At 38.1% G+C, this 27,024-nt stretch overlaps 1 protein-coding gene and 1 non-coding gene across 2 annotated transcripts in view; one reads left to right on the top strand and one right to left on the bottom strand.

The window, feature by feature from the left end:
- The window catches only part of PDE4B (phosphodiesterase 4B), a 513,377-nt gene that overhangs the window by 405,811 nt on the left and 80,542 nt on the right, over window positions 1–27,024 (bottom strand). The window contains exons 2-3 of the mRNA XM_053921419.1: window positions 12,835–12,947; window positions 6,307–6,542 (exon numbers count right to left, since the gene is read on the bottom strand). Of these exons, the coding sequence (XP_053777394.1) occupies window positions 6,307–6,542; window positions 12,835–12,876 (278 nt within the window). The 5' untranslated portion in view covers window positions 12,877–12,947. The remainder of the gene's footprint in view (window positions 1–6,306; window positions 6,543–12,834; window positions 12,948–27,024) is intronic.
- LOC112309469 (U6 spliceosomal RNA) lies at window positions 3,081–3,185 on the top strand. Its single transcript, XR_002975261.1, has one exon. It is a non-coding gene; the product is annotated as a U6 spliceosomal RNA (small nuclear RNA).

Genomic DNA, 27,024 nt, shown 5'->3' with positions numbered 1-27,024 from the left:
AATAGATTTTAAGAATTGGTATCATTTCTTCCTAAAATGTTTGGTGAGTTTCATCAATGAAACCATCTAAGCTTGGAGCTGTCTTTTTTGGTAGGTTATTAATTTTCTAGTCAATGCCTCTAATAGAAATAGGCATATTTGTGTTATCTATTCCCCCTCTATGACTTTTGATATTTTGCATCTTTCAAGGAATTAGTTAATTTCATCTAAATTTTAAATATATGAGCATAAAGTTGCTTACAGTAATCTTATATTATTCTTTTAATCTCCATGAGATCAGTAGTGATGATCTCTCTTTTGCTTCTGAAGGTGGTATTCTGTGTTTTTTTCCTTTTTATTAGACCTCCCAGAGTTGATCAATGTATCAATCCTTCCAGAGGGCACATATAGATTCCACTGTTTTTCTATTGTTTCTCTGTTTTTAATTGCACTGACTTCTGCTCTAATTTTTATTATTAATTTCCTTCTGCATACTTTAGTCTTAAATTGTTCCTTTTCTTTCTAGTTTCCTAAGATAGGAGCCTTACTGATTTTAGCTTCTTCATTCTTGTCAAATATATATTTCAATGCTATAAATTTCCCTCTGTGCACTAATTTTGCTATATCCCAAAAATTATAATAAATTATAGTTTTATTTTCACTCAGTTCAAAATACCTGTAATTTTCTTTTGAGATTTATCTTTGACCTATATGTTATTTAGAGTTTGGTTGTTTAATCTCCAAGCATTTAGGATTTTCCAGCTATCTTTCTGTTATTGATTTCTTGCTTAATTGCATTGTGGTCTGAGAACACACTTTTTATGATTTTTATTCTTTTAAATTTGTTAAGGTGTGTGTTATAGCCCTGAATAGTTGTATCTTGGTGAACATACAATGCAAGCTTGAGGAGAAAGTGTATTCTTCAGTTGTTAAATGGAGTGTTTTAAAAAAATTAATTAAATGAAGTTGATAGGTAGTGCTGTTCAGGTGAAATATATCTGTAATAATTTTCTACCAGTTACTGAAAAGGCGGTGTGGAAATCTACAACTATAATCATGTACTTGTCTATTTCTGCTTGCAGACCTATTAGGTTTGCCGCATGCATTTTGATGGTCCGTTGTTAGGTACGTACACATTAATGATTGCGTTGTCTTCTAATGTAATGGCTCTCTATATCCCTGATAATTCTGCTTGATTTGAATTCTGCTTTAACTAAACTTAATATAGCCACACTAGTTTTGTTTTTTATTAAGATCAGCATAGTGTATCTTTCTCCATTGCTTTGCTTTTCACAAATCTAAATCTTTATATTTAAAATGACTTCTTGTGAATGGCACATATTCAATAGTTGGGTCTTGTTTTGTTTATTCATTCTGACAATCTCTGTATTATAATTAGCATATTAAAATCACTGGCATTTATATTTAAAGTAGTTATTAATATAGTTGGGTTAATATCTATGATATATTCGTTGTTTTTATTCTTTGTCCTCCCCTCTTTTTCTGCTTTCTCTGGTTTTAATTGCGCATTTTATATAATTTCATTTTCCTCCTCTCTGAACATATTAATTATACTTTTTAAAAAAATTAATGGTTTCTCTAGACTTTTCAATATGTATTATTAGTTAATCTAAAATCTAAATCTGCTTTGCTGTATAGCAAAGGTGCTTTAAAACGGAATAGCTCCTATTGCTCCCTCCTGTCCATTATGGCATTGCTGTTGTTCATTTCACATTATATATTCTACATTGTTACTAAGGCATTGCTCTCGTTCATTTCACTTGTCCACAGTATGTTGTTACTATAAGTACTTTATCAAGTTATGTTTTATATAGTAAAGAAAGATTACTTAAGAAAACTGTTATTTTACCCTCATTTATTTCTTTTCTTACTCTCTTTTCTTTATATAGATCCAAGTCTACGCCCTATATAATTTTCCTTCTAACAAACTTCTATCATCATTTCTTTCAGGGCAGGAGTATTGATAATGAATTCCCTTAAGTTTCATTTGTATGAAAAAGTGTTTATTCTGCCCTGGCTGGTGTGGCTCAGTGGATTCAGCACCAACCTGCAAACCAAAGGGTTGCTGGTTCGATTCCCAGTCAGGGCACACGCCTGGGTTGTGGGCCAGGTCCCCATTAGGAGGCACATGAAAGGCAACAACACATTGATGTTTCTCTCCCTCTCTTTCTCCCTCCCTTCCCCTCTCTGAAAATAAATAAAAGCTTTTTAAAAAAGTGTTGATTCTCTCTTCACCGTTGAGGAATAATTTTGCTGGTTATAGGTTTATGGGTTGATTGGGGTGGGGGCATTTCTTTCAACACTTTAAATAATTGGCCCCACTCTCTTCTTGCTTTCATGACTTCTACCAAGAATTTTGCTATAAGTCTTATCCTTGCTCCTTTCCACATATGCTTTTTACTCTTTGACTTCTTTGTGATTTTATCTTTGTTTTCTGGGTTTCTATAGTTTGAATATAATATGCCTAAGTATAGATGTTTTAGTATTTATCTTTATTGGTATTCTCTAAGCTTCAAAATCTGTGGTTTAGTGTCTGTCATCAATTTTGGAAAATTCTCAGCTATTACTTCATATTTACTTCTGCTCCATTGTCTATTTACTTCTGTTATTCTAAATATGCATGTTTCACCTTTTGTAATTGCCACATTATTCTTGGACATTTCTTCATTTGTTTGTTTTAGGTTTGGGGGTTTCTTTTCCCTTTACATTCCAGTTTGGGAAATTCCTATTCACCTAATTTCAATCTCAGCGATTCTTTCCTCAACCTTACCCAGTCTACTAACGAGCTCATCAAAGGCATTCTTCATTTCTGTTACAGAGTTTTCGTTTCTAGCATTTCCTTTTAGTTTTGACTGAGAGTGTCTATCGCTCTGCTTTACACTACTCACCTCTTCTTGATTGTTGTTTACTTTGTCCATTAGAGCCCTTATTACATACATGAGTCATTCTAAATCCCTTTTCTGATAATTCCAATATCTCTGTGCTATCTGGGTCTGATTCTGATGCTTGGTCTGTTCCTACAGACTGCATTTTTTTTCTTGCCTTTTAGCATGCCTTTTTCTTGTTAAAAGCCCAACATGGCACTCACTTTGGCAGCACATATACTAAAAATTAGAATGATACATAGAATACTAGCACGCCTGTTCAAGCATGACATGCAAATTCATGAAGCATTCCATATTTTTTAAGCCCAATATAATGTATCAAATAAGAGGAACCAAGGCAAACGGGCCATTAGTGTGAAGTTTCATCTTAATCTGAGTAGTGTCTGGCTGTGTTAAATGTTTGTTATATCTGCGGATGCTAGAGGTTTCAACAGCCCAAGTAATTAGACATCATATAACTTACTAAGTGATCATCCTGATTCATTTCATACCCATCTGACACCATATATAGTTATTTGAATATTATTGACTATATTCCCTATGCTGTGCTTTACATCCTCATGATTATTCTGTTACTACCAATTTGTACTTCTTAACCCCTACAAATTTTTCATCCATCCCTGTAATCCTCCTCCATTCTGACAAATGTCAAAATGTTCCCTCACCTATGAGCCTGTTTCTATTCTGTTTGGTTGATTATTTTATTTTTTAGATTCAATTGTTGATAGATACGTATTTATTGACATTTTATTGTTTATATTTTTCATCATCTTCTTCTCCTTCTTAAAGAAGACCCTTTAACATTTCATATAATACTGGTTTGGTGGTGATGAACTCCTTTAGCTTTGTCTTGTCTGGGAAGCTCTTTATCTGCCCTTCAATTCTAAAGGATAGCTTTTCTGGGCAGAGTAATCTTGGTTGTAGGTCCTTGCTTTTCATTACTTTGAATATGTCTGACCAATCCCTTCTGACCTGCAAAGATTCTGTTGAAAAATCGGCTGACAGTTTTCTGGGAGCTCCTTTGTAGGTAACTAATAGCTTTTCTCTGCTGCTTTAAGATCCTCTCTGTCTTTACCCTTTTGCATTTTAATTATGATATGTCTCGGTATGGGCCTCTTTGGGTTTCTTGTTTGGGACTCTGTACTTCCTGGTTTTGTATGTCTGTCTCCTTTACCAGGTTAGGGAAGTTTTCTGTCATTATTTTTTCAAATAGGTTTTCAATGTCTTGCTCTCTCTCTTCTTCTTGCAGTATCCACATGATGCAATTATTGGTATGCTTAAAGTTGTCCTAGAGGCTCCTTATACAGTCCTCATATTTTTGTATTCTTTTTTTCTTCTTCCTGTTCTAATTTTTTTGCCTTGTTATATTCCCAACTGCTGCTTTGATTCTCAACTTCATCTACTATACTGTTGCTTCCCCGTAAATTATTTTTCACTTCAGTTAGTGTATTCTTCATTTCTGAATGGTTCTTTTTTTGCAGTTTCCATGTCCTTTTTAATTCACTGAAGTTCTCTCTAGGTCCATCTAGTGCCTGCCTAAGTTCATTGAGCATCCTTATAACCAGTATTTTAAATTCTGCACCTAGTAGGTTGTTTGTCTCCATTTTGTTTAGTTCTTTTTCTAAAGAATTTAGTTTTTGTTCTGTTTATTCATCTGTGACATGTTTCTTTGTCTCCTAATTTTGGTAGCCTCCCTGTGTTTGTTTCTATGTATTAGGTAGAACTGCTATGTCTCCTGGGCTTAGTAGAGTGGCCTAATATAGTAGGTGTTCTGCAGGGTCCAATGGCACAGCCTCCCCATTCACCCACTCAAGGTGAGCACCCCACAACACAGGGTATGCTGTGTACACCCTCCTTTGTAGTTGAGCCTTGATTGCTGTTGGCACATCAATGAGAGAGCATTACCCACAGCCTGATTAGCTGCAAAGACTGCTGTGGACACTTTAGAGGATCAGCTATACAGGCCTCACCCCACAGAACAGGACTTACTTCAGCAAGGCTCTGGTGCCAACTGAGTCTGCCCCTTCAGTGTGCCACTTTTGGAGGTCGTAGGGTGGTGCTTTGATATAGTCTGAAGCTGTCTACCAGGTTTACCAGCTCTGGAGCCTCTCGGGAGATGCCAGCCACTTGTGTTCTGCCCATGGCCACCTGGCATGAGCTACAAGGCTATCTGCAGATAGCTGCTAGTTGTGCTGGGCTTGCAGGTACCCAGGAGAGGCCAACCTTAAACCAAGACCAGCTGCCACTAGTGTCAGGCCTGGGGCCATTTAGCAAGAGGTAATGGGCCCACCAAACCAGCTGCTCTTGTTTGAGAGATTTTGGGAAAGTCTGAAGCCTGAGCCAAGATAGGCCATTTGTTTGGAAGAGCCACTGGAAACAACTTCGGCGGGTCCACAAGTTGAGGGGTGGGTCTCAGAGAATCACTAGGGCTGGGCAAACAGTGTGAGCCAGGTTGATGGAGACTCAGATACGGTGCCTACCTGCTGGCTCTATGGGGGGAGGGCTCAGAAAAGTAACACAGGCCTCCTCCAGCACTTCTGTCTGTGAGAAAGCTGTCCTTCCAGCTCTTGCTCTAATGCCTGACAGTTCAATTCATCTCATAAGTTCCTAGAGCCTGTCAAGCTGCTGCCCCAGTGCTGGAACTCAGAAGGAGTGTGTCCAAGTAAGTCTGTGCAGAAGCCTTTAAGAGAAATTCCTGGGACTCCAGAAGTCCTCTGTCTCACTCAGCCACAATCCCCACTGTTTTTTTGCAGCCAAAAATTCTGGGGACTTCTCTTCCTGTCACTGGAACCCTGAACTGGGGGGCGTGGTGTAGGGGAGGGGCCCCTCACTGCTCAGAGGGGACCTCCACAGCCAAGATATCCCACCCAATTTTTATAGCCACATGTGGGTGTGGGACCAGACTGTTCTGCATTTCCACGCCCCCTAGCAGTGTCGATGTGGCTTCTTTATGTTCTTAGTTGTAGGACTTCCATTCAGCTAGATTTCAGGCAATTCTGAATGACGGTTGTTCTGTAGTTTAGGTGTAATTTTGACGTGGTTATGGGAGGATATGAGTACCACATTTACCTACAACCCCATCTTGGCTGGAACTGATAGAATATTTATTTACTAATTAAAAGAGATTGACACACACTAAATAGTTGTTTTGTTTTAGAAAAAGGTCATAGGCAGTAATTTTGCTTTCCCTTGACATTAATGAAAATGTATCTCGGTTCTTCCCCAATAGTCTCCTTCTAATCTAAAGAGGTAGAAAATACCTCCACTGTTTAAAAGGCCCCATCTTCTACCCAAAGGGAAACAAGTTATCAAAATGTCAATAGCCTTAGTCATCCCACAGATAGCTAATATTTTAATAACAGGAAATCGTATTTAGAATAATTAGAAAATAAAACTTAGAACTGACATTTAATTTACTCACCCCTCCTGGCTTACAGCTGTAATAGCAATGCTTGGGAGTGGCGTCAAGGGGAGCGTGGTCGGCCTGGAAACACCGTCGCCATCAGGCGTCCGGGCCCTCTCACTCTGTCTCTGGGACAGCGGCGGTAACTGCAGGTTTCCTGAGCAACAGCGTCTCCCTCTCCAGAGGTCAATCCCAAGTGTGTTACTAGAACTGTAGGATTTACTCAAGCTACATTCAAAATAATCTTTAACATTCTAGAGGAACAACAGGGAAAGAAGAAAGGAGAAAAAAAAAAAGAAAATTCAAATGTTAAAAATGAGGCACAGCAGAGTAAAATAAGAAACTAAATGATCAAGTTGTCACTCACAAAGTCCTGAATCATTATCTCAGGAGCAGAATCTAACAATGGCGTCAGCAGCTTAATAGAAATCGAGAAATGGGGGAGGAAAATTCACAACTTTTGGAACAAACATATCAGTTGCACATTCACGGTGATCTTTAGGCTGTAGATAATGTTTCCCATTTATGGCATGGGGATTGAAGGGCTTATCTCCTTTCTCTTTTTAAGACTTCTCCTTCTTTTTTCTTTTTTCTCTCTTTTTTTTTTTTTTTGCTAAAATGAAAACTTACCATTAAAAATATTTAGGAAATCAGTGATATTCTACAACATGGGAACAATCTTTACTGACTAACGTATAAAGTTTCTAGTTTAGTGTTTTAAAGTAAAAAATATTTTCTATCATAGAACAGCAAGATGGAATAATTATGAAATTATGGGTGACTGCTATTCTTGTTCCAATAAAAGTTCTTCTCAAGACTGAGACTTCTTTCTCTATTACTCACATTATATAAGAAATCAGAAAAAGATGAGTATAATTAATTCAATCCTGGGCTGAACTACAATGTTCAATACTTTCTCTGATGGTGACATAAATGAAATTCTTGTACTATCACCAGTGATAAGAGTTATTTACTCTTCCTATACATCTGTTGGTGACTGTGGTTCCTGGTACTGTTGGGAGTGGAGGGCCCAGATCAGCCACTGCCTGTTGTACCTTTCATACCAGCTGGAAGCCCGAAAATGTCACAGCACTGCAAATGGCCACTGACAGCAACTTGGAGTCTAAAAGATGTAATTGTCATTCTCCACTTTTATCTTAACAGGGAATCATGGAAGTCCTACCATTAGGCCAAGGTCTTTCACCTGAAAGTCAGTCTATGCTTATAAAAAACAGGTACTTTCTACTAGCCCTTCAAAATAGACTTACGACAATCCGGCACTAGATATGCTCAAGTTTAAACATCCTCTGCCCCCCTCCTCCATCCATACCTATCCTGGTTCGTAAAGAGTAATTAACTCAAGTTTAAGGGTTTAACTGTGTTCATTTAACAAATATTTGTTGTACACCTGTTATAGTTTTACACTGTGCTATTTAAGAAAGATACAACAGCAAAAAAAAGGCATAGGAAATGTTGTCACAAAATTGGTATTCTAGCAGTTTGTATTTATCTGATCCACACAGGACGTTTTGATGATGGAAATCTGGGCACGAGTAGGCCTGACAATTTTCAGGGGCCCCACTCTCCCCACCTAAAGTGGGATATAATTATATTTTCTTGTGTTTGACTTACCGCTTTGGAATACTGTTTATTTGAGATTCTATGAAAACACAATTCAGTAACAGGAAGAAAACAAAACAGTCTAGAATTTCCCTGAGTTTGAAATATTCTGGAATGGATTCAGTTTTACTGTGTAGTAGCTGGTTGTTACATTAAATGTACCGTAGGCCTAGCATTTACTGTAATCAGAGCGGGTGCTCATAAGGGGCCGAGGTGAAAATTTAAATGTTTCTTTTTCAAAAAACTTATAGACCAGTTAAAAAGACAGAATGTTCAAAATCTTCCTAGAGAGATTCAAGAACAAATTAAAATTCAAAACTATAACTATAAATCAGTTTAGCTCCAAATATGCCTGTAAAGAAAGTACTGATTAGTTGAAAAGCAAAGTCTTAAGAATATACTTTACCTCCTATGCAAGAAATACTGTACCAGAGAACAGCAATAGGTATATCATTAAGTGAAACACTAACAACCATAGTCTCCTAACACACTGAACATTTTTCCCTTTTAGAAAATGGAAATATCAACTAGGCTTAATAGTAATAAATAAACCAACTGGGTATTTATTTGTTATATGCTATTTGACAAGCAATAAAGTCACACCTACCATAAAATATCTCCACACTGACTTGATAACGAGCTTGAATTTACAGATTTAAAGTCATTCTTCAAGTTAAAGGAATGTGTTTCAAAAGCCCTCAGTTAATGTGAAAATGCATTACCACAAAAGAACATAACAGAAAGAAAGCTTTTTAGTAATCAAGTTAAATACCAGAAATATTAACGATGATTTACAAACACTAATTAACCCATGCAGAGTTATTCATAATTACCTAAAGCTCTCTAATTCATACTCATAATTTATACAATACTAACATTCCCAAAGGCAAAATTTAGTTCCATCAGTTCTCAATCGCTGAACCTGTGAGCTCGGACTTACTTTCTTAGTGTGACCAGCACAACTCTGGCTGTCTCTACACCACTCATCAGATCCAAGATTCGGGGCAAAGGAATATTAATTTGAAGGGTACCTTTGGAAACCACAATTTTTAAAGTGTTTACACGGCCCCACATTAATTTATATCTTTATGATCCCAAGGGAAATGCCCAACTTTGGATTATCTTTGTGTTCTTGGATAATCCTTGTTTAAAAATCAATATCTTGGCCAATGTCATATCACAAAAGAAGAGCTAGTGTGAAATCCTGCAGCTCAGTAGGAAAAGTTTTCGGGAGGAAGGAAGGGAACACCATAGGGATCCTTTGTCCTACCCTCAGATCAGAACTTACCTTAGTGTTAGGCCCCCTGAGTGTCCAGGGGAGGCACACCGGTGCCTCTCAGGCTTTGTTGTTGCTTTCGCTGTTTTGTGTTGTCCTTTGTTTAGTGTATTTAAGTGTATTTTTGGAGCTTGCTCTAAGTTTTGAATTCTTGCGATTACACTCACGGTGAGAAAATGAGATCAGGTATTTCCAAGGGCTTCTAGAGTGCTTACGCGCCCATTCAATTGGGATAATAGGCCAGGGTTGTTCAAGCCTTATTGAAACTAGAAATGGAAATTATTGGAAGCATTAAATGACACTTAAGGCCCTCGTCAAGATTAAATGTCATCGTGCTCCACGGGACGATAATAAAAGTAATTTTGTCTTTGAAAAATGTGGTTTTATCATAGGCCACCACCACCAATTGAGAGAGTAATTTATGCCCTCCCTCTCTCCCTGCCTTCCCTCCCTGTCTCTTTGTCATTTTATACACATATCTCCTGGTCTCTTTACTTATTTCCCCCTGTTCAACTCCTTCCCAAACCAGCTGCTCCCCCTCTCTAAGTGATTCTGTAATCCCTTTAGTCATAGTTCACTGCTGTGTTTAGTACTTGAATAACACTTAATTTACCCCTCACCTCTGAAATGAGTTCTCGAATGCCAAGTATTGAATGTATACTATTCCTATCATCCATCATATTAAGTTTCCTATTAAAATCACTTGTGCACTATAAGTATATGAAGGCAGTAGTCACGGTTATTAATTTGTGTTTCCCACAGAGCCAGACCCAGTGTCCTACATGCAGTGGAGGCCTTTGCATATGCTGTTCCCTTTACCAGAAATGTTCTTCCACATATTCACAGGGCCCTTCACTCTCCTGTCTGTCTGGCATCTTCTCGTGTTACCCTCCCATAAACACTCTATTCTCACCATCCATTCATTCTTTGCCCCTGACCAAGTTCATTTTTCTGTACAGTTCTTATAATAGCTGGGATTGTTTTATAACTTATTTATTTACTTCTTCCCTCACCTCTGGAATATAAGCTCCAAAGGAATAAGACTCTATGCTATTTCTTGCTGAATCTCTAGAACCTAACCAGTGTTTGGCACATAGTAGGTGCTAAATTAATGTCAGGTAAATATTTAAATCACTAAACAAATGTTTGCAGAGGTAAAATAAATGAGAATATAATAAAATATCTCTTACATGGGATAAAGCTTCCTCAAGAGAGCGGTATGTAAAATGAAAAGTCTGTGAAGTTGCTCTGGTTCTGAGGGACTAGACACTGTAACATTCAGTATGATCTGTGGCTCTGTAGTCAAGAGGCTGAAGTGCGTAGTGAAACGTTCTAGGCCATAACTGTCCATTGGAAACAAAGTGCAAGTTGCAAATGGGAGTTAAATGTGTCATTTTAAATTTTCTAGTAGCCACATTAAAAAAGAAACCATTGAAATTACTTTTAACAATAGATTTACTTATTGTAGAATATCTAAAATATTATCACTTTGCCTTATAATCTATATCAAAAACTATAATAAAATATTTTACTTTTTTAATTTGTACTACTATACATTCAAAATCCAAGATCTGTTTTATGCTCACAGCAAATCTCTATTCAGACTAGTGCTTAAGCATCATGTGTGCCTAGTGGCTATTGTGTTGGACAATGCAAAACTCAGTAATAACTATCTGGCGGGGCTAACAGTCTTTGAAAGTGCTTTCCTTTTCTGCATCTGCTCGCATACAACCCACCCATCTTGAAGCACCTCAGGGAGGATCAGGATTATTACCAGAGTATGCACTGAGAAAGAAAGAATGGGTGTCCAGCTTTTAGACAGAATGCATTGCTTAGTTTTAGTCTTCCAGAAAATAGAATCTTGGAGCACACATGTACAAATAGTATTCAGGGATAACCCCTGAATACTTTCTCTTTTAAAAAAAGAGAAAAAGGATTTCTAAAATCCAGAAGCTTCCCTTTGGATATCCTGAGCAGAGCACGGATGTCTAAACACAGCTTTTTCTGTCTGTAACTGAGAACATAGAATATGAATTAAGGGAAGTGCCCTTGTGGTCAAGGAGCAGAAAAGGGGGAAGTAAAGATAATGAGAACAGATCACTAACAAGGTCCCTCAACACAACAATGGCAAAGGAGTGTGTTTTATAGGACTTGAGTCTCCTAGTACACACCCAAGTCTCCCCCTGCACTTGCATGTCCTAGAAGTTCCCACAGCCATATAGGAACACAGAAGGAAGTTAAGAATTAGCCTCAGCTTACCTGCCAAGGGGCTTGTTGCAGTACGAGGCAAAGGGTCCAGGAGTCCATGGGCTGTACAGCCCAAAGACAAGGGCTAACAGAAAGTGGATCCAAGACTTTTAAACAACCAGATCCCCCACTGAGTGGTTAAGTAAAGGGCCCAGGCACTGGAGGAGAAGGTCAAACTCAAAGTGCACTGAGATGGTGCACTGCTTGTGCCGAGAGCAGTCATCACCTGGTACACCTGTCACAGGCATAAGCAGTGCTAGATCAAGGGCAGAAACTGGACAACCAAGGGTCTAGGGAACTGAGCTGTTCTTCAACTGGGCAATGGTAAGCACTAGTGGGAAAGGATAATATAGGACAAGGACAATACCACACATCTGCTACTATAATGTTAAATAATGTAAAGTTTGCCCCCTTGACCAATGTCATATGATTAAAGAAAAAGAATAAGAATAGGGAGAAACCTGAAAGACAGGACCTTTACCCAAAAGATGCCATTTTATATCAATGTGCAAGTTCAAGGTCATCCCAGCCCCTCACACATCTGTGAAAGAGGAGCTTAACAACAACAAAAAAAGAGCTATTACAGAGAACAAACAAAATTATTTCATTTTTCTCCATCCCGCCCTTCCTTCTGCAAATCTGATTAGTGGCATATAATTTTTATCTCAACTAAAAACATTAACTGAGTAAAGACTGGACAATTAAAGACACAATAATGAGGGACTAATCAATGGGAAGCAAAGGAGACACTTAATCTTAGCTGTCCAAGATGCAAGGCTCTGAAGATGAGGAGTTAACAGACTTCTTCAGGTGACCTGGAGCAGGGCTTCTCAAACATAATGTACATTCCTAGTCACCCTGGCTGAGCAGACTGTTAGCATGCAGTCTGATCAGGTGAGGCTGAAACTCTGCATCTCTAATAAACACCCAGGTAATGCTAATGATGCTGCTCTAAGGACCACACTTAAATAGGCAAGACCTAGAAGATGTTACATCATGAACTTCTTATGAGCAGTTGTCAAAGACCCAAACACAGGAGGTGACTCTCAAAGTTTAGTTGTACTGGGTTACGGTATGAAAACAAGTCATCAGGGAACTAATAACGTGGGCAATGTGGAGAGAGGAGTTTCTAAGAGTTCGGATGTGTGCATGCACCAGAGACTGGTGGTTTTGCACATGAAAACCATAAAGCTCAAACGGACCGCATCTCCCAGCTGCAGAGAGGGCAGCGTTCATGCTACCTAGCAGAATGCTGGGTCCCGAGCTGGCAACGTCTGGGTCATAGAAACACCTCATTACAAAGCAGTGGTGTTATCCTTGCCTGCCCTGGGCCTAGAACTATGGAGTGACTTCTCTATTGAGCGGAGAAAACGGGGGCGGAATCTCTGCCTTTTGGAACTTACATCATCCGCTGTCACTGTCATCACGCTCCTGCTTTTCTTCATTATAGAGATGAAGAATATGTTTTCTTAGGGTGTCTGTTACTCAGCGCAGCTTTGCTGGCAATTTTTAAGACCTACAAAGGAAAAGAAAAAGAAAAGACACACAAAGTAAACAGTTTGGTATGCTTAGTTAAATACAAATTTGTATTCTCCAAACTAATATTTGAATATATACAATGTATGTACATGGGTAAGTAAACATCATAATTTTCTAAGCCAGTTCAATCTGATTGTAAGAAAGGGGGTTCACAAAATACAAAAATCCAAGAAATTAAATGCAAAGCTATTTGGCAGGAGAGAAAATTATAACAATTGGGTTCCCAAATAATCAATTATCACTGAGAATATAGATATAATATGTACTTGTAAAGGGTTTTATACTTAAAAAGTGCTACCCCATAAAATGTTTCATTTGATTCCCTTAACAGTCTGTGAGATTATTTTCATGTTTGTTTTTTTCTAATGAGAGAACACAGGATCAGAAAAATAATTTGGCCAATGCAACAGCTAAACCATGGCAGCTCTAGAGCTTAAGAGATCTGACCCCTTGATACTATTATCAAAAAAAAAAAAAAAAAAAGGAAAGAAAGAAAAGCAATACAAAAAATATACACAATCAAAAATTCTTAACTTCAGTTTTACTTCAACATTTATTCACACATGAATAAACATTTAGGTAAGTATCCATCACAGAGAATTTTAGCAACCAGTAGTTAGAAAAAGCTAGAAATCTCTCATTTAAACCACAGAGACCTGGTCATTTTGAGGGAGAGGCACTGCAGTTCATGGCATTTGTTTTGTGTAGATCATTGGAAGTTGCTTCAGAAACCCCTATCATATTACCAAAACGTAAGGGTATATCCTGGTGCAGAAGCTCCAAAGGAAAACTAGTCACTGGTTTAACAGAACTCAGGCTATTAAAACAGGCCCAAATTGAAAAGGCATATCATATCAGGCATACGATTGTACACAAGAGAATATGAGGAATTCTGAGTTTGCAGAATTGAACTGGAAAAGATATACTATACAATCATCAAATCCAAGAAGCTTTCATCTGTATGGTGGTTTCTCAAGATCTTGGTATAGAAATGTCCTGTGTTGTTGCTGAGCTCAAGAAGCTCCTGTTTCCTCACTCTGTACATTTAAACTCTTAACACATGCCTGATTTGAAAAGTCTGCTTCTATAACACGAGATATATATAGACTAAGAACGTAATTAAATGGTAGCTATGTGACTACGAATACTAAATAGTGGCATTGTACCATCACCCAGGAAACCAGGGTTGAATTCCTACCACATAATTTGACTATATTATGCAGCAGTTGGCAGTAAAACTGAGAGTAGATAAGAGAGTGGGGGGGAAGGAGAAACTTTGCCTTGTACGTGTTCTACAGAGAGAACCCTACAGGGCTTTCCGGGGGTTTATTCCACAGGCCGAGGAAAAGAATTCCCTCAGCATGCAACATATTTACAATCACTGAGCTCTTCAAAAACTGTCCTAACAGGAGCAGGCAGAATTTCAGGGCTTTTACTCAACGGCTGCTTGAAGCCTAACAAAAGTAGACAAATAACAGATATTTTATCACAGAGTTACAGTCAATCTTTAGAGGGTAAACACACAACACAATATACAGATGAGGTATTATAGAATTGTACACCTGAAACCAATATAATTTTATTAACCAATGTCACTCCGATAAATTCAATAAGAAAGAAAAATGATAGACTTAAATAGTAAGTATAATTGCTTAATGGAGATAATAGAGAACAATATGGTCTGCAAAAACATGGGAAGAAATTTAACAGACTAAGGGTGTGCCACATGCAGGAAGCTCCCAAGCTAGGGAAATTAATGACAAGCAGAAAGATAAAATGTTCCAGGGTAACATCAGGAGGTCTTTTGGCAAGCTACAGTATTTTTGTGAGGTCTCAGCTATGGAAATAAATGTAAGTTTTATGACACTTTGCATGTGAAAGCTTATTGGACAAATTCATGTGCCTTCAACTGGGAGCATGTCCTGGCTAGGAAAAGCAGGATCTTAAGTAACAAGGCAATTTTCCAAATGTTCTACATTTAAAAATGTATTATTCTACATTCAGAAGTAAAACTTAACATCTGTTATATAAAACAAAAAAAAAAAGAAAGAGAAAGAGAGATTATTTTCTGGATGTTCCTCATTTGCCCCTCAAAATCCACACCTCTACCTTCACCATCCCACCTGTGCCCTGGGAGGCTAGTCCAGGGACTGCACCCATGGCTCTCTAGCCCTCTGGCTCCCAGCTGTGTTCAGTAGATGGGAAAGAAAGGCAACAGGTTAGAGGGCAGGAGGAAAGCGGGGTCCCTCTGCTGGCCGTAGTGCAGCAGTGACTAAAGTCCTCTATTTTAAGTTACAGCCCTGTGGGCACCCCTCTTCCAAGGTGACAAGTTTCCCTGGGTTCCATTAACTAATATCTCCACTTGACCCTTCAGAAACAGGGCTGGTAGCTTTTTCCACTGTTGCCTTATGGTAGCCTTATGGTGCCTCATCATCCCTACAGGCTTATCCTTAGACCTGCCCATACCTCTTTTAAATAGCACTTCCATTAATCTTTGTTTTACCCTCTTTTGGAAGTGCAATCTGTTTCCTCCTGGCACCCTGACTGATAAGAGATTTGTTCCAAAAACTTTACAAAGCCAGAGGGCAATTTCAAAATATCTTCCCTCAGTGACTGACAAAAAACAGGGTCTTAATAAATAATTGTTCAAAGAATGAATGAGTGAAATATAGTTGGAGTTCTAGAGTGATTTTATGGCTTTTAGAAAAGAAGGTCAGCAGGCATTATATCAAGTTGCTTTTGTGAGGAAGAAATGGCTTTGCATCATCACTCTTTGGTGGCAATGATGATTCTCTTTGAGAGTTCGGAGAAATGGTAAATATAGTTAATAGCATATTATGTTATAATATTATACTATAATATCATTATACAATAGCATACAATATAATTTATTATATAAGATGTTATTTTATACTATGTTTAATATGGAAGAATAGTAGTTATTTATGCCATATAATTGCTGATTTTTAGTGTCACCTGTCTTTTGTCTAGTCTGCTATAGATTGAGATTTATCTTATGCCAGTTTAATTACTATACATACACAATTTCAAATATGTGTCGTAATAATCATCCAACCAAGAAAGGTGGGCACAAAAATCATAACAAGTGAGAAAATCAAGTCTTGGAACAGTGATGAAATGTGCCCAAAGTCACACACTCTGCTGGTTAAGACTAGAGCATTCGGGTTCTAAAGTCAAGCCACTTAACCTATCACACTGCAGCTAATTCAATTTTATTCACATATTTTCAAGGCAGAAGTGAATTACATGATTTTTATTTCATTTTCTGATGTCAGAAATGTAAATTAAATGGATCAGTTTTCTGGAAACATGTTCTTCAATTGGGCAAGGATAAACACGAGTAATTTTTAAGAGATACTGAAGTTTTTAAGTGCCTCAAATTTAAGGCAAATGTAGATGAGAGAAGAGGTCAGGTTCCCTTAATTTGAGATTATTCTCATATTAGCAAAATTTGCTTCTCAATAAACAGAACACCATATGCTTCATTAAAACAAATTATTTCTAAGAGTTTCTAAGCTGATGCGTAAATTGATTACTATAAATTCCATTTCTGCCATATTATAATAGTTTTCTTGTGGTTTTATATTTCTTCACATTAAAGATGCTTTTAAAGTTATATTATTCTTTTATAACAGCCTGTTACACTCAAAGACTACAGCATTCCTCATATAATTTTGCCTTTTCACGTCTCCCTTCTCCACAGAGAAGTAAAAGCTGAAGTAAGGGAAAGGACGCTGGGTGCTGCCGCAATCGTGTGAATTCCTCCTTCAACGGGTTCAAGTTGCCAGTTCTAGTAATCCCTGGCTGCCAGAAACTTCAACAAATTATGACAATCATTTTAAAAATATTATGTACATCATGGGTACATGCTAGGCCAAACCTTGAAGAAATAAGAAAAATAAGAGTAACATTTTGAGGTTTTAAGAAAGCTACTTGTTTGATTAGGTTCCACTTATAGGTGAGATCATATGGTATTTGTTTGTCAATTCCTGGGTTATTTCACTTAGCATGATGCTCTCCAGTTCCATCCATGCTGTTGCAAAGGGTAGGAGTCCCTTCTTTCTTTCTGCTGTGTAGTACTCCATTGTGTAAATGTACCACGGTTTTTTGATCAACTCATTTACTGATGGGCAATTAGGCGTCTCCAGCACTTGGCTATTATAAATAATGCTGCTATGAACATTGGGGTGCATAGGTTCTTTTGAATTGATGTTTCAGGATTCTTAGGGTATCATCCCAGCAGTGGAATCACTGGATCAAAAGTCAGTTCCATTTTTAGTTTCCTGAGGAAATTTCATACTGTTTTCCACAGTGGCTGCACCAGTCTGCATTCCCACCAATAGTGCACTAGGGTTCCCTTTTCTCCACATCCTTGCCAGCACTTGTTGTTTGTTGATGTATTGATGACAGCCATTTTGGTAGGAGTGAGGTGGTATCTCATTGTGGTTTTAATTTGCATCTCTCTGATGGCTAGTGATGTTGAGTATCCTTTCATATGTCTATGGGCCCTCTGTATTTCCTTCTTGGGGAAGTGTCTGTTCCGGTCCTTTGCCCATTTTTTCATTGGATTGTTTGTCTTTCTGGTGTTGTGTCATATGAGTTCTTTATATATTTTGGAGATCAGATCCTTGTCTGAAGCATCATTGGCAAATAGCTTTTCCCATACAGTTGGATCCCTTTTTATTTTGACGATATTTTCTTTAGCCATGCAGAAGCTTTTTAATTTGATGTAGTCCCCTTTGCTTATTTTTTCCTTTATTTCCCTTCCCTAGGAGTGATCTATTGGTGAAAATATTGCTACATGGGATATCTGAAGTTTTACTGCCCATGTTTTCCTCTAGGACTTTAATAGTGTCATGGCTTATATTTATGTCTTTTGTCCATCTTGAATTTATTCTGGTGTATGGTGCAAGTTGGTGGTCTAGTTTAATTTTTTTTGCATGTGGCTGTCCAGATCTCCTGACACCATTTATTAAAGAGGCTATCTTTATTTCGTTTTATGCTCCTGACCCCTTTGTCAAATATTAATTGACTAGAGACGTGGATTTATTTCTGGCCTCTCTATTCTGTTTCATTGATCTATTTGGCAAAATAGTGGAATACAAAATCAATATTCAGAAATGAAGGCATTTTTGTACACCAACAATGAAATATCAGAAACAGAAACTAGGAAAAAAAATCCCACGTACTATGGCAACAAGAAAAATAAAGTGCCTAAGAACAAACTTAAACAAGGAGGTAAAAGACCTGTACTTAGACAACTATGGAATGCTGAAGAAAGAAATTAAGGAAAACACAAATAAATAGAAGTATATAATGTGTTCATGGATTAGAAGAATTAACATCATCAGAATGTCCTTACTACCCAAAGCAATCTATAGATTCGATGTAATCTCTATGTAAACACCAATGGTATATTTCACAGTTCTAGAACAAATATTTCAAAAATTTATCTGGAACCAAAAATGACCCCAAATAGCCTCGGCAATCTTGACAAAGAATGAAGTAGGAGGGATCACAATACCTGATATCAAACTGTATTACAAGGTCACTATAATCAAAGCAGTCTGGTACTGGCATAAGAACAGACACATAGATCAATGGAACCAATTTATAGCTGCTTTAAATCACATGCCCTTTTTTTCTGGGCTCAGTGGCCAGGCTGTGTGGTGCCATTCACTGGCCAGTGTGTAGAACTTGGCATGGGAAGGGGAAATGGTCTACTTTTCCTTCTCCCTTCCTCCTTTCATTTTTAGGTTCTAACTCCTTCCACATTGAAACAGAGTGGAAAAGTTAATTAAAAGAAGTAAAAACCTACTTACTTAATGGGGCATTTAATTATAGTTCTCTTCAGTGCCACTACTTCTCTGGCAAAAAGAAACTGTATACTGATTACCTCTCTAAGACAAGTGTTTAAATGCTGGCTCTCTTCTTAAAGGTGAGTAGGAATATTCCTACTGGGAAAAAAATAACTTTTCTCATCTCCCCAGCTCCCAAACCCATTGGTATACATTGAATGTGCTGATAGGGTCCCCTAAAACGATAATCTACTCTCTTGATTGAAGTAATGACAAAATGGCTCAACCCCCAGTGAACTTGATCTAGAATAAGTCAAGCATCTTTGTCACACTAAGTGGGGAAAGTGCAGGCCTTTCGGTGCTCTCTCTTCTGTCCGCCCTGCAATCTCACTCCACTTCTCTCTCCACCCAGCTATCTCACTCTATTTCCCCCTTGCTCAAAAAGGCACTAGAAGAAGATCATAAAGTCTTCTGCATAAGTAACCAATGGAGAAATGAGATACTATGTCAGTTTTTTATCAAGATCTTTCAGACCCAAGCCAACCACTCTAAACTCTGCTCTGTGAAGCTGGGGCTGGGACATTGCAAATGCATTTCACAGATCCTCTTCCCAGCTGGCTTCCCATAGTACTGTCAATGGGAATAATTAGTAGGAAATTAGAAGAGATTTGCAGAAAAGGGACTCTCTTCCTTCTTTCAGGAGTATGGACAAATTGGGCACTCCCTCCGGACAGACCCAGAACCAGCCATACAATATCCTCATCAGATGGCTGCTCACTAGATTTATGGTGACCACTTGGTTGTTTCAGATCCTACTGGTTGTGACCCCTCATTCCTAGACTCTCATAACACCATCATCCCCTTTGTCCCCTCAGCATTAGAAATGGTAGCTGCTTCATTAATCTTTGGGTAACCTGGCTGACCCCTTTTCACTTTCATCATTCAATACTTCTGTAATCAGTTTCTTGTGTTAAATCCTTTTTGTTTTTCTAACCACAGCCTAACGGATACAGAAGTTAACCTTCCTTTCACTGAAGGCAGCCCCCATCTCTAGAAGTGGCTCTACATCTTCAGTAGGCCAATAATTCCTTTGTTAAAACTTCTTCACATTCTATCCTCTCCACCCAGAGTCAGTTTATATGAGCACTGGGAGGCTGCTGGGGTGATGAGTGGTATCAGAACCAACATGGCATCCTCTCAGAGGGAGTTGCCTGAACACTTTTTTATACAGACAAACCTCAATTCTCCAAAGTCTTGGTTCTTGAACAATTCCATTCTCAACCAAGTTGTTCATGGAAAAAAATGTCATGGTTTTCTAACAAAACTTTGGGTCTCAATTCTTGACCCAACAACGCTTTCATGCTAACATCTATATGATCAGTCCTGTGCCTCTGACAATCAAAGCAGATTCGGTTTTCGAGTGAATCATTTCTCAGTTTTCTGGAACAAATTAAGTTTGAGAACCAAGGTTCCACTGTAATCTTTCCTTAGAGAACATGGGATGTTTTTATGGCTTTTAGCCCTCCCTTTTGGGTTACCATCCCCATTTCTTACTTAAAAGGAAAAGTCCTATTCAACAACCTTTCCAATGTTAAAATGTTCATTTATAAAATGATGAAAATGTAACGGGACATGAGCATTGCTTTCTTTTGTTTCTTAATGGCCTCCACTGAGAAATTGAACACTGACGACTTCATGTCAGCCTTCTAATTCTTTGGAAATTTTATTGATTCATAAAGTACAAATGTCTAAGAACCTGTAAACTAGGCCAGTGGGTCTTCACTTTACAAAATAACTAGCATGAAGTCTAGCTGAAGAAAAGGAAGCTCTTCTGGTTTGGGCTAGCATCTCATGGAATATAAACTAGGGGAGATGTTGGACAAAGTGGAATCTGAATCGCTGTCCCCATTTTTAGCCACACAACTGCCAGGTATAGCTATGCACTGAGCTCTGCGCTTCTGCTGTCCTCAAGGTCAAGGGGCTGGATTACAATTATCCATAAACTTTATAGAGTCTAACAAAGTTCTAGGAAACTAACAGAAATAAACAAAAATGGTAGAAACCAACTCTCTAGACTGAACACATGTGTAAGCATGTCCAGAACTTGATATACAAAATATAAAACTCTTCCAGAGGCTACTTTGTAGCTACTGGTCTCATGACATTCAAAAACTCAGGATCACTGTGCTCAATTACAGCTGCTTTTGGATTCAACTGTTGGGGAGAGAAACAGGAGACCAATGTGCTTCCTCTACAAATTATTGTAGTAGGATGCAAATAATAGAGAGCAAACAAATTTAATCTAAAAGATGTATATGTAATATGAAAAGACATTTTCTGTTTAAAATTTCTTAAGACTATAAGCACCCAACATGTAGATGTAAGCATTTCTGGAAAAGAAAAATCAGTTTGTTTAATTAGGCAATAAGCATCAAGGCTTTAGAGAGAAAAATTGAAAAGTTTTAAGAATTAATATGAACTTAAACCATCAGCTTAACCTTGAGTCAGAATAGTAAGAGGCTAGGAAAATTCCTTGGCAAGCAGAGTGGGGAAACTGAGGCAGGTAGCTGATTGAAACTGGCCTCATGCAGCACCCTGAATCACCGGCCTCCTTCTCCCTTAGACAACCTCTATGTTAAGCATTAAGCCTTCAGAGCAATGAGGTCCTGGTCAGCATCAAATAATCTTAGGACCAAAGCCTCAGATCTGTTGGCCACAGAAGCAGAATTTTGGTCAAATTACAGGTAACATCTAGGCCTCAGTTGTGTTTCAGTTCCAGGCCCAGAAAGGCAGCAAAACCATATAAATCAACACCATGGCTGCATCAGGACCAGCTACGATGACAGATGACCCCCTACCCTAGCACAAACCAATCAGTAGACCCCACAACCCTCACCTCATACGCTCATTTTGATGAATCAGCATATTAAAGGACACACCTGGAAAGCTGATGAATATTCCATTGAGATTCTCCCGTAAGACCCTTCCTAAAATTCCTGCCTACAGAAAACAGACAAAAACCCTTAAAACAAAGGCTCATGTGCTCTCTCTCTAGAGCACACCGCACCTTCTTTCTTTGGGTGTGTACCTTTTCTTTCCTTCTCCTACGTTCTAAGGTCCCCACAAGACTTGTAACCAGGGGAGCAGCAGGCAATGGCCACTCATCCTAGGATAACCCCATGAACTGTCTCCAGAGGCCCTTCTTTTGCCTCTGTAACTTGTTCCTGAGTCCATGCAGCCCAGCTGGCTCTCACTTCTTCTGCCTCTGTGACTTCCTTACTAAAGAGCCAAGACAGCTCTCTGAGTAGCCCACTCAAATCTTCTTCTTGAATGTAGTTTCACTTTAGAGGTTAAATAAACTTCCTCCTATGCTAGAATTCTTGCCTCTGAATTCTTTCTTTGCTGAACTGAAGAACCAAGAGACAACATCACTGCCAATAGCCTGAGAGAATGATAGGAACAAAGAGGTAATGGCATTCTTTTAATAGTCATCAGACTACAAAGTAGCTAAGCTAAAGGCTGCTCTGAGTAAAGTGTATCTCCTGAACAACCACTTAAAACCAATTTCTACCATAAAATGTGTTCTCTCTAAATTACTAATATGATACAAATTTGAAATCAATTCACATGTTGACAAGAAAAGAATTCTTAGCATACAATTTGTTTAGATGAATGTTAATTTCTGGCACTAACAGAATAGAAAGTAACAAACTATTCCCATGTTTCTACTTGAATAAATAATGCCTTAATGAGTTTATTAGTGAGTTTCTCTCCAGGAAAAACTGTCTAAATCAGAAAGTTTTAAAGAAACAAGTTATTATTTCTACTATTAAAAATGTTACTGGTGCCCTCAGTAACATACCACTATGGCTCAGTTGGTTGAGCATAACCCTGCAAAGCAAAAGGTCATGGGTTCGATTTCTGGTCAGAGCACATGCCTGGGTTGCAGGCCGGGTGCCTGGTCAGGGCGTACCTATGAGAGGCAACCAACTGATGGTCTCACATGTTGATGTTTCTCTCTCTTCCCCTTTCTCACTCCCTTCCCCTCTAAGAATAAATAAAATATTTAAAAATGTTACTGGTACTACTGATTAATCTTTTATAGTTTAAAATGCCATAAGGAGGCAATTTTATGTTTCAGCCATTTTTGGCTCCATTATAATTATTGGGAAAGGACAAAGAAGCCCTATATTCAATGGCATAGTCAAGCCCTATGTTCAAATCAATGAACAATTTGATATAAGCTCTTTCAATTTCTGATGGTTTCCATCTTTGTGTTATCATTGTACCAAAAAAGCGATGTGATCTCAGAAGATTTAGAACGTATTAGGGAATTGTCACTATCTCCTAAAATGAACCACAGAAGATCTACAAACATAAAGGGTCAGTATGGACGAAGGGTAGTCAATTCCCTTACGTATTTTTGGACACTTGCTCGTGCTCAAATTTGGATGCTCTAATTCCACCCTCAAAGCTATTAGTAACTTTCACAGACCTATTTGCAGGTGTTCTAGGATTTCAAGTCACATTGCTAACTTTCAGTGAGAGTATAAAAATTATTTTATCATTTCTATGGCTGAGTGGTATCCCATTTTACATACATAGCATATCTCCTTTACCCAATCATTTATCAGTTGTTCCCATGTCTTGGCCACAGTGAATAATCTTGCAGTGAACACAGGCAGATGAAATAGTGCCATTTACAACAACACAGACTGACCCTGAGGATATCATGCTAAGCAAAATAAGTCAGCGAGAAAGAGTCAAGAACCATATGATTTTACTCATAAGTGGGATATAAAACTGAAAGCAACAAAAGAACAAACAAGAAAACAAACAAAAACTATGGATACAGATAACAGTATGGTGGTTACCAGAGGGAAGCAGGTAGGAGGATAGTAAAGGGTAAAAGAGGTCAAATACATGATGATAGAAGATGATTGGACTTTGAGTGGTGGGCACACAATGCAATATATAGAACATGTATCATAGAAATGTACACTTGGACCTATATAATCTTATTAACTAATGTTGCCCAATAAATATCATTAAAAAATTGCACCCATGATCCAAAATCCCCATTTCCATCCATTATGGATATTGCCACGTCTTCCTTTGGTTCCTCAACAACAGCAACAAAAACCACAGAGAACCCACTGGGTGACAGGGAATGCTATGGGTAATACAAGATGAATGTAACAGAATTCTTGACCTTAAAAAGTCCATGGTCTAGTGTCTGTAGGGATGAATCAATGATTAAGCTTTCCACAGTACTTAATGCGCTCTTGGCATGCGTCAGGCTCACAGTGCTATGTGACAAGTGCTATGACAAGAATAGACGATGACTTTATTCGGTGACTAGATGAGTGAAGGCCACCTCTATGAATGAGAATGATCAAGAAGAGCTTCACAGAGGAGGTTTCAGTCCTTTTCTGGGTGCCATAACTAAGGAACGAAGGATGAATCCCTTCTGCTCCCCCTATCTATTTTCCAGAGTGATCTTTTTAAAAAATGAACAAAATTCCTCACATTACTTCCCGCCTTTTCATTTTTCATGGCTTCCTCTTACATTTAGGATAATCCCAACCCTAATATGACATGCAGGTCCCTACAGATCTGGTCCTTGCATACCTTTCAGCCTCAACTTCCTATGTTGGCTTCCACCTGCCTCTCTACCTTATCCCACGTCACTGTCCCCTTTAACTCATTTATCCTTAGCCAAACGGCATTTGGGATTTATCCCACAGCCTTCCTGCCCCAGGACGCTTCTTGCACTGTAATACTTTCTCACTTTTGCCTAGCTAAATCATTCCTTAGCCTTCAGCTTACATGTCACTTCTCCAGAAAAGCCTTTACTGACTTCCCCCATTTGTCAGAAGGACTTACCACATCATTACTTCTTCTTAGCCACAGTATTCATCATAATGCTACATTTACTTTCAAGAATGCAGTTTTCAACCTCTCAGAAGATCAAAATGAATATTATTAAATTGCTTATTCCCTGTGACAAGTAATAAATATTTATTGAAAAATGTTTGAATAATAATATAGATGTGAATGGAATAGATATGCTCCATGCCCCTGTCTGGATGCATTGAAACATGATAATCCAAAGGCAGAAGATAGCAGGGGGAAAGAGACAGAACCAGAATGCCTGGCAAACTACAAATACCAGCTCACAAAGAACAATATGGACAGGATATATATTCTTACTCTTGTAGAAGGATATAATTGCTATGTGGTAGGCACTATTCTATAGTGTGTGTGTGTGTGTATATATATATAATCTCATGTAATCCTCAAAACTATGTTTGTCTCCATTTTACAGGTGATAATTATGGTGCATGGAAAGGATAATTCGTCCCAGCTCACCTATCTAGGAAAGGGCAGCAACAGGATTCACACCCAGGCGCTGTGCCTGCAGAGCTCATGCAATTAACCATTATCCCCCATTGCGTCTTGGAAACAGCAAACAAGTGTTACTTATCAAAGAACAAGCACAAATGAAGGTGGGTTAGCACTAAGATACCAAGGATAATTGGGAATAAAAGTGAGATTTCAGGACAAGAAAAGAATCTGATTCTTCAAAATAAAACTAGTAAGACAAAAAAGAGATAAGATTCTATTGTTTACAGAACATATAGAGCCTATGAAAAGCTACTCTTTTATGTTAAATTGGAAACTTAGACTATGTGTATAAAACTGTACATTTAAAATGTAACTAAAAAGGCATAATAATTTGCCAGCACTGCTTCTTATGCTCCAGCAAAAATTCACAAGTATTTTCTTCTTCTAAATAAGGTCTTTGATTCAATATCTAAAATTTCTTAATACAAAAGACCCTTGATATTCATTCACAAGTGCGACATCCCTAGGCTGTTAAAAATTGTCACCAATATAGTACTTTTCAAACATGTTTCATGGGACATGTGGGAGATAGAGGAGACTTTGGCTGAAGTCTTCTTTTTAGGCTCAAAGACCCAGACACTCATCAACTGCGACTATTTCCTGTCTTCAAAAGAAGTCTGAAACAGCAACGTGCAACAGCTCATTATTGTTTCAAGCAAGCAAGCGCACAAAACTTCTGCCTGTTCCTTTCTCAGAAATATAAATATTGGTTTAGTCAAAAAGTCCATGAAGTTTTTCCGTAAAATAAAAGACACATTTTTTTCATTTTCACCAGTAACTTTACTGATTTGGGAATTTTGAGTATGTTGGCTGTCTCCTGCTATTGGCTTCCCATGGGTAGAAGCCAGGGGTGCTGCTAAACACCTTCAAATGGATAAGACAGCCCCACAGCACAGAATTATTTGGCTTAAATGTCAATAGTACCAAGAAACTTCACAAACCTCTTTTGACACATTCAGTCACAGCACCTTCTCCATACACTGCACAATTTTATTCTGTGTGTTTCAGTTGCATTTTACCTTTTTTAAATTATAAAACATAATACACTGAAAATGTTGAATATTTTCTTCCATCTTGGATATTAAAACGGCTGTACAAAAATCCACCAAATCTGACACTTTTTTTAAATGCACACTAATAGGACAACTGTCACAATATAATGTAACAAAACTGTTTTGAATGAAGTTAAAGACAACTAAGCACTAGTAGAGCCATCGTACAGAAAAAACTAAACAAAGTTTTAGCCAACCCAATAATACTATATCGTTACAGACTTTCTGCGATGAAGGCCCCAAAGATGTGAGGAATCTCCCTGGGACTTCAGATGAATTACTGCCGTGACATTTACTGGTTTAAGGGAATTAATTGGATATTAAATCTGCCCATGATTGCTGTCTGTTTAGAAGCAAACACTCAATTTTGGGCCAGTCTGTCCCCGACATACTACAAGGTCAGGGATTCATATTGACATGGAAATATCCATGTCAGACACTATCATTCCTTTGCTTATTTTTTGAAGATGCAAAATTAGGCCTCACCCTAAGAATGGACTCTCACATGAATTTAACAAGCACCTAAAACATTGGGTATATAAGGGGCAAGAGGACAGAAGGAGCAAGTATTAGAGGACAAGTGGGCTTGGGAGCCACAAAGCCTAAATTTTTATCTACTTTACATTCTGAGGCTTTGTGAAAGATTTTATTTAACAAGAGGGGCTGCCACTTAAAAAGAAAAGCTTGAAAACCACTCTAATACTACCCTCATAAAATGCCAAAGAGCAGTGTTTTTTTCTAACTTTATTTATTCAAGTACCAGCTTTGTAACATT

Source organism: Desmodus rotundus, chromosome 3 (assembly GCF_022682495.2).
Source record: "Desmodus rotundus isolate HL8 chromosome 3, HLdesRot8A.1, whole genome shotgun sequence".
Taxonomy (NCBI): domain Eukaryota; kingdom Metazoa; phylum Chordata; class Mammalia; order Chiroptera; family Phyllostomidae; genus Desmodus; species Desmodus rotundus.
Note: the sequence above shows the minus strand (reverse complement) of the source record. Positions and strands in the feature narration are given on the sequence as shown.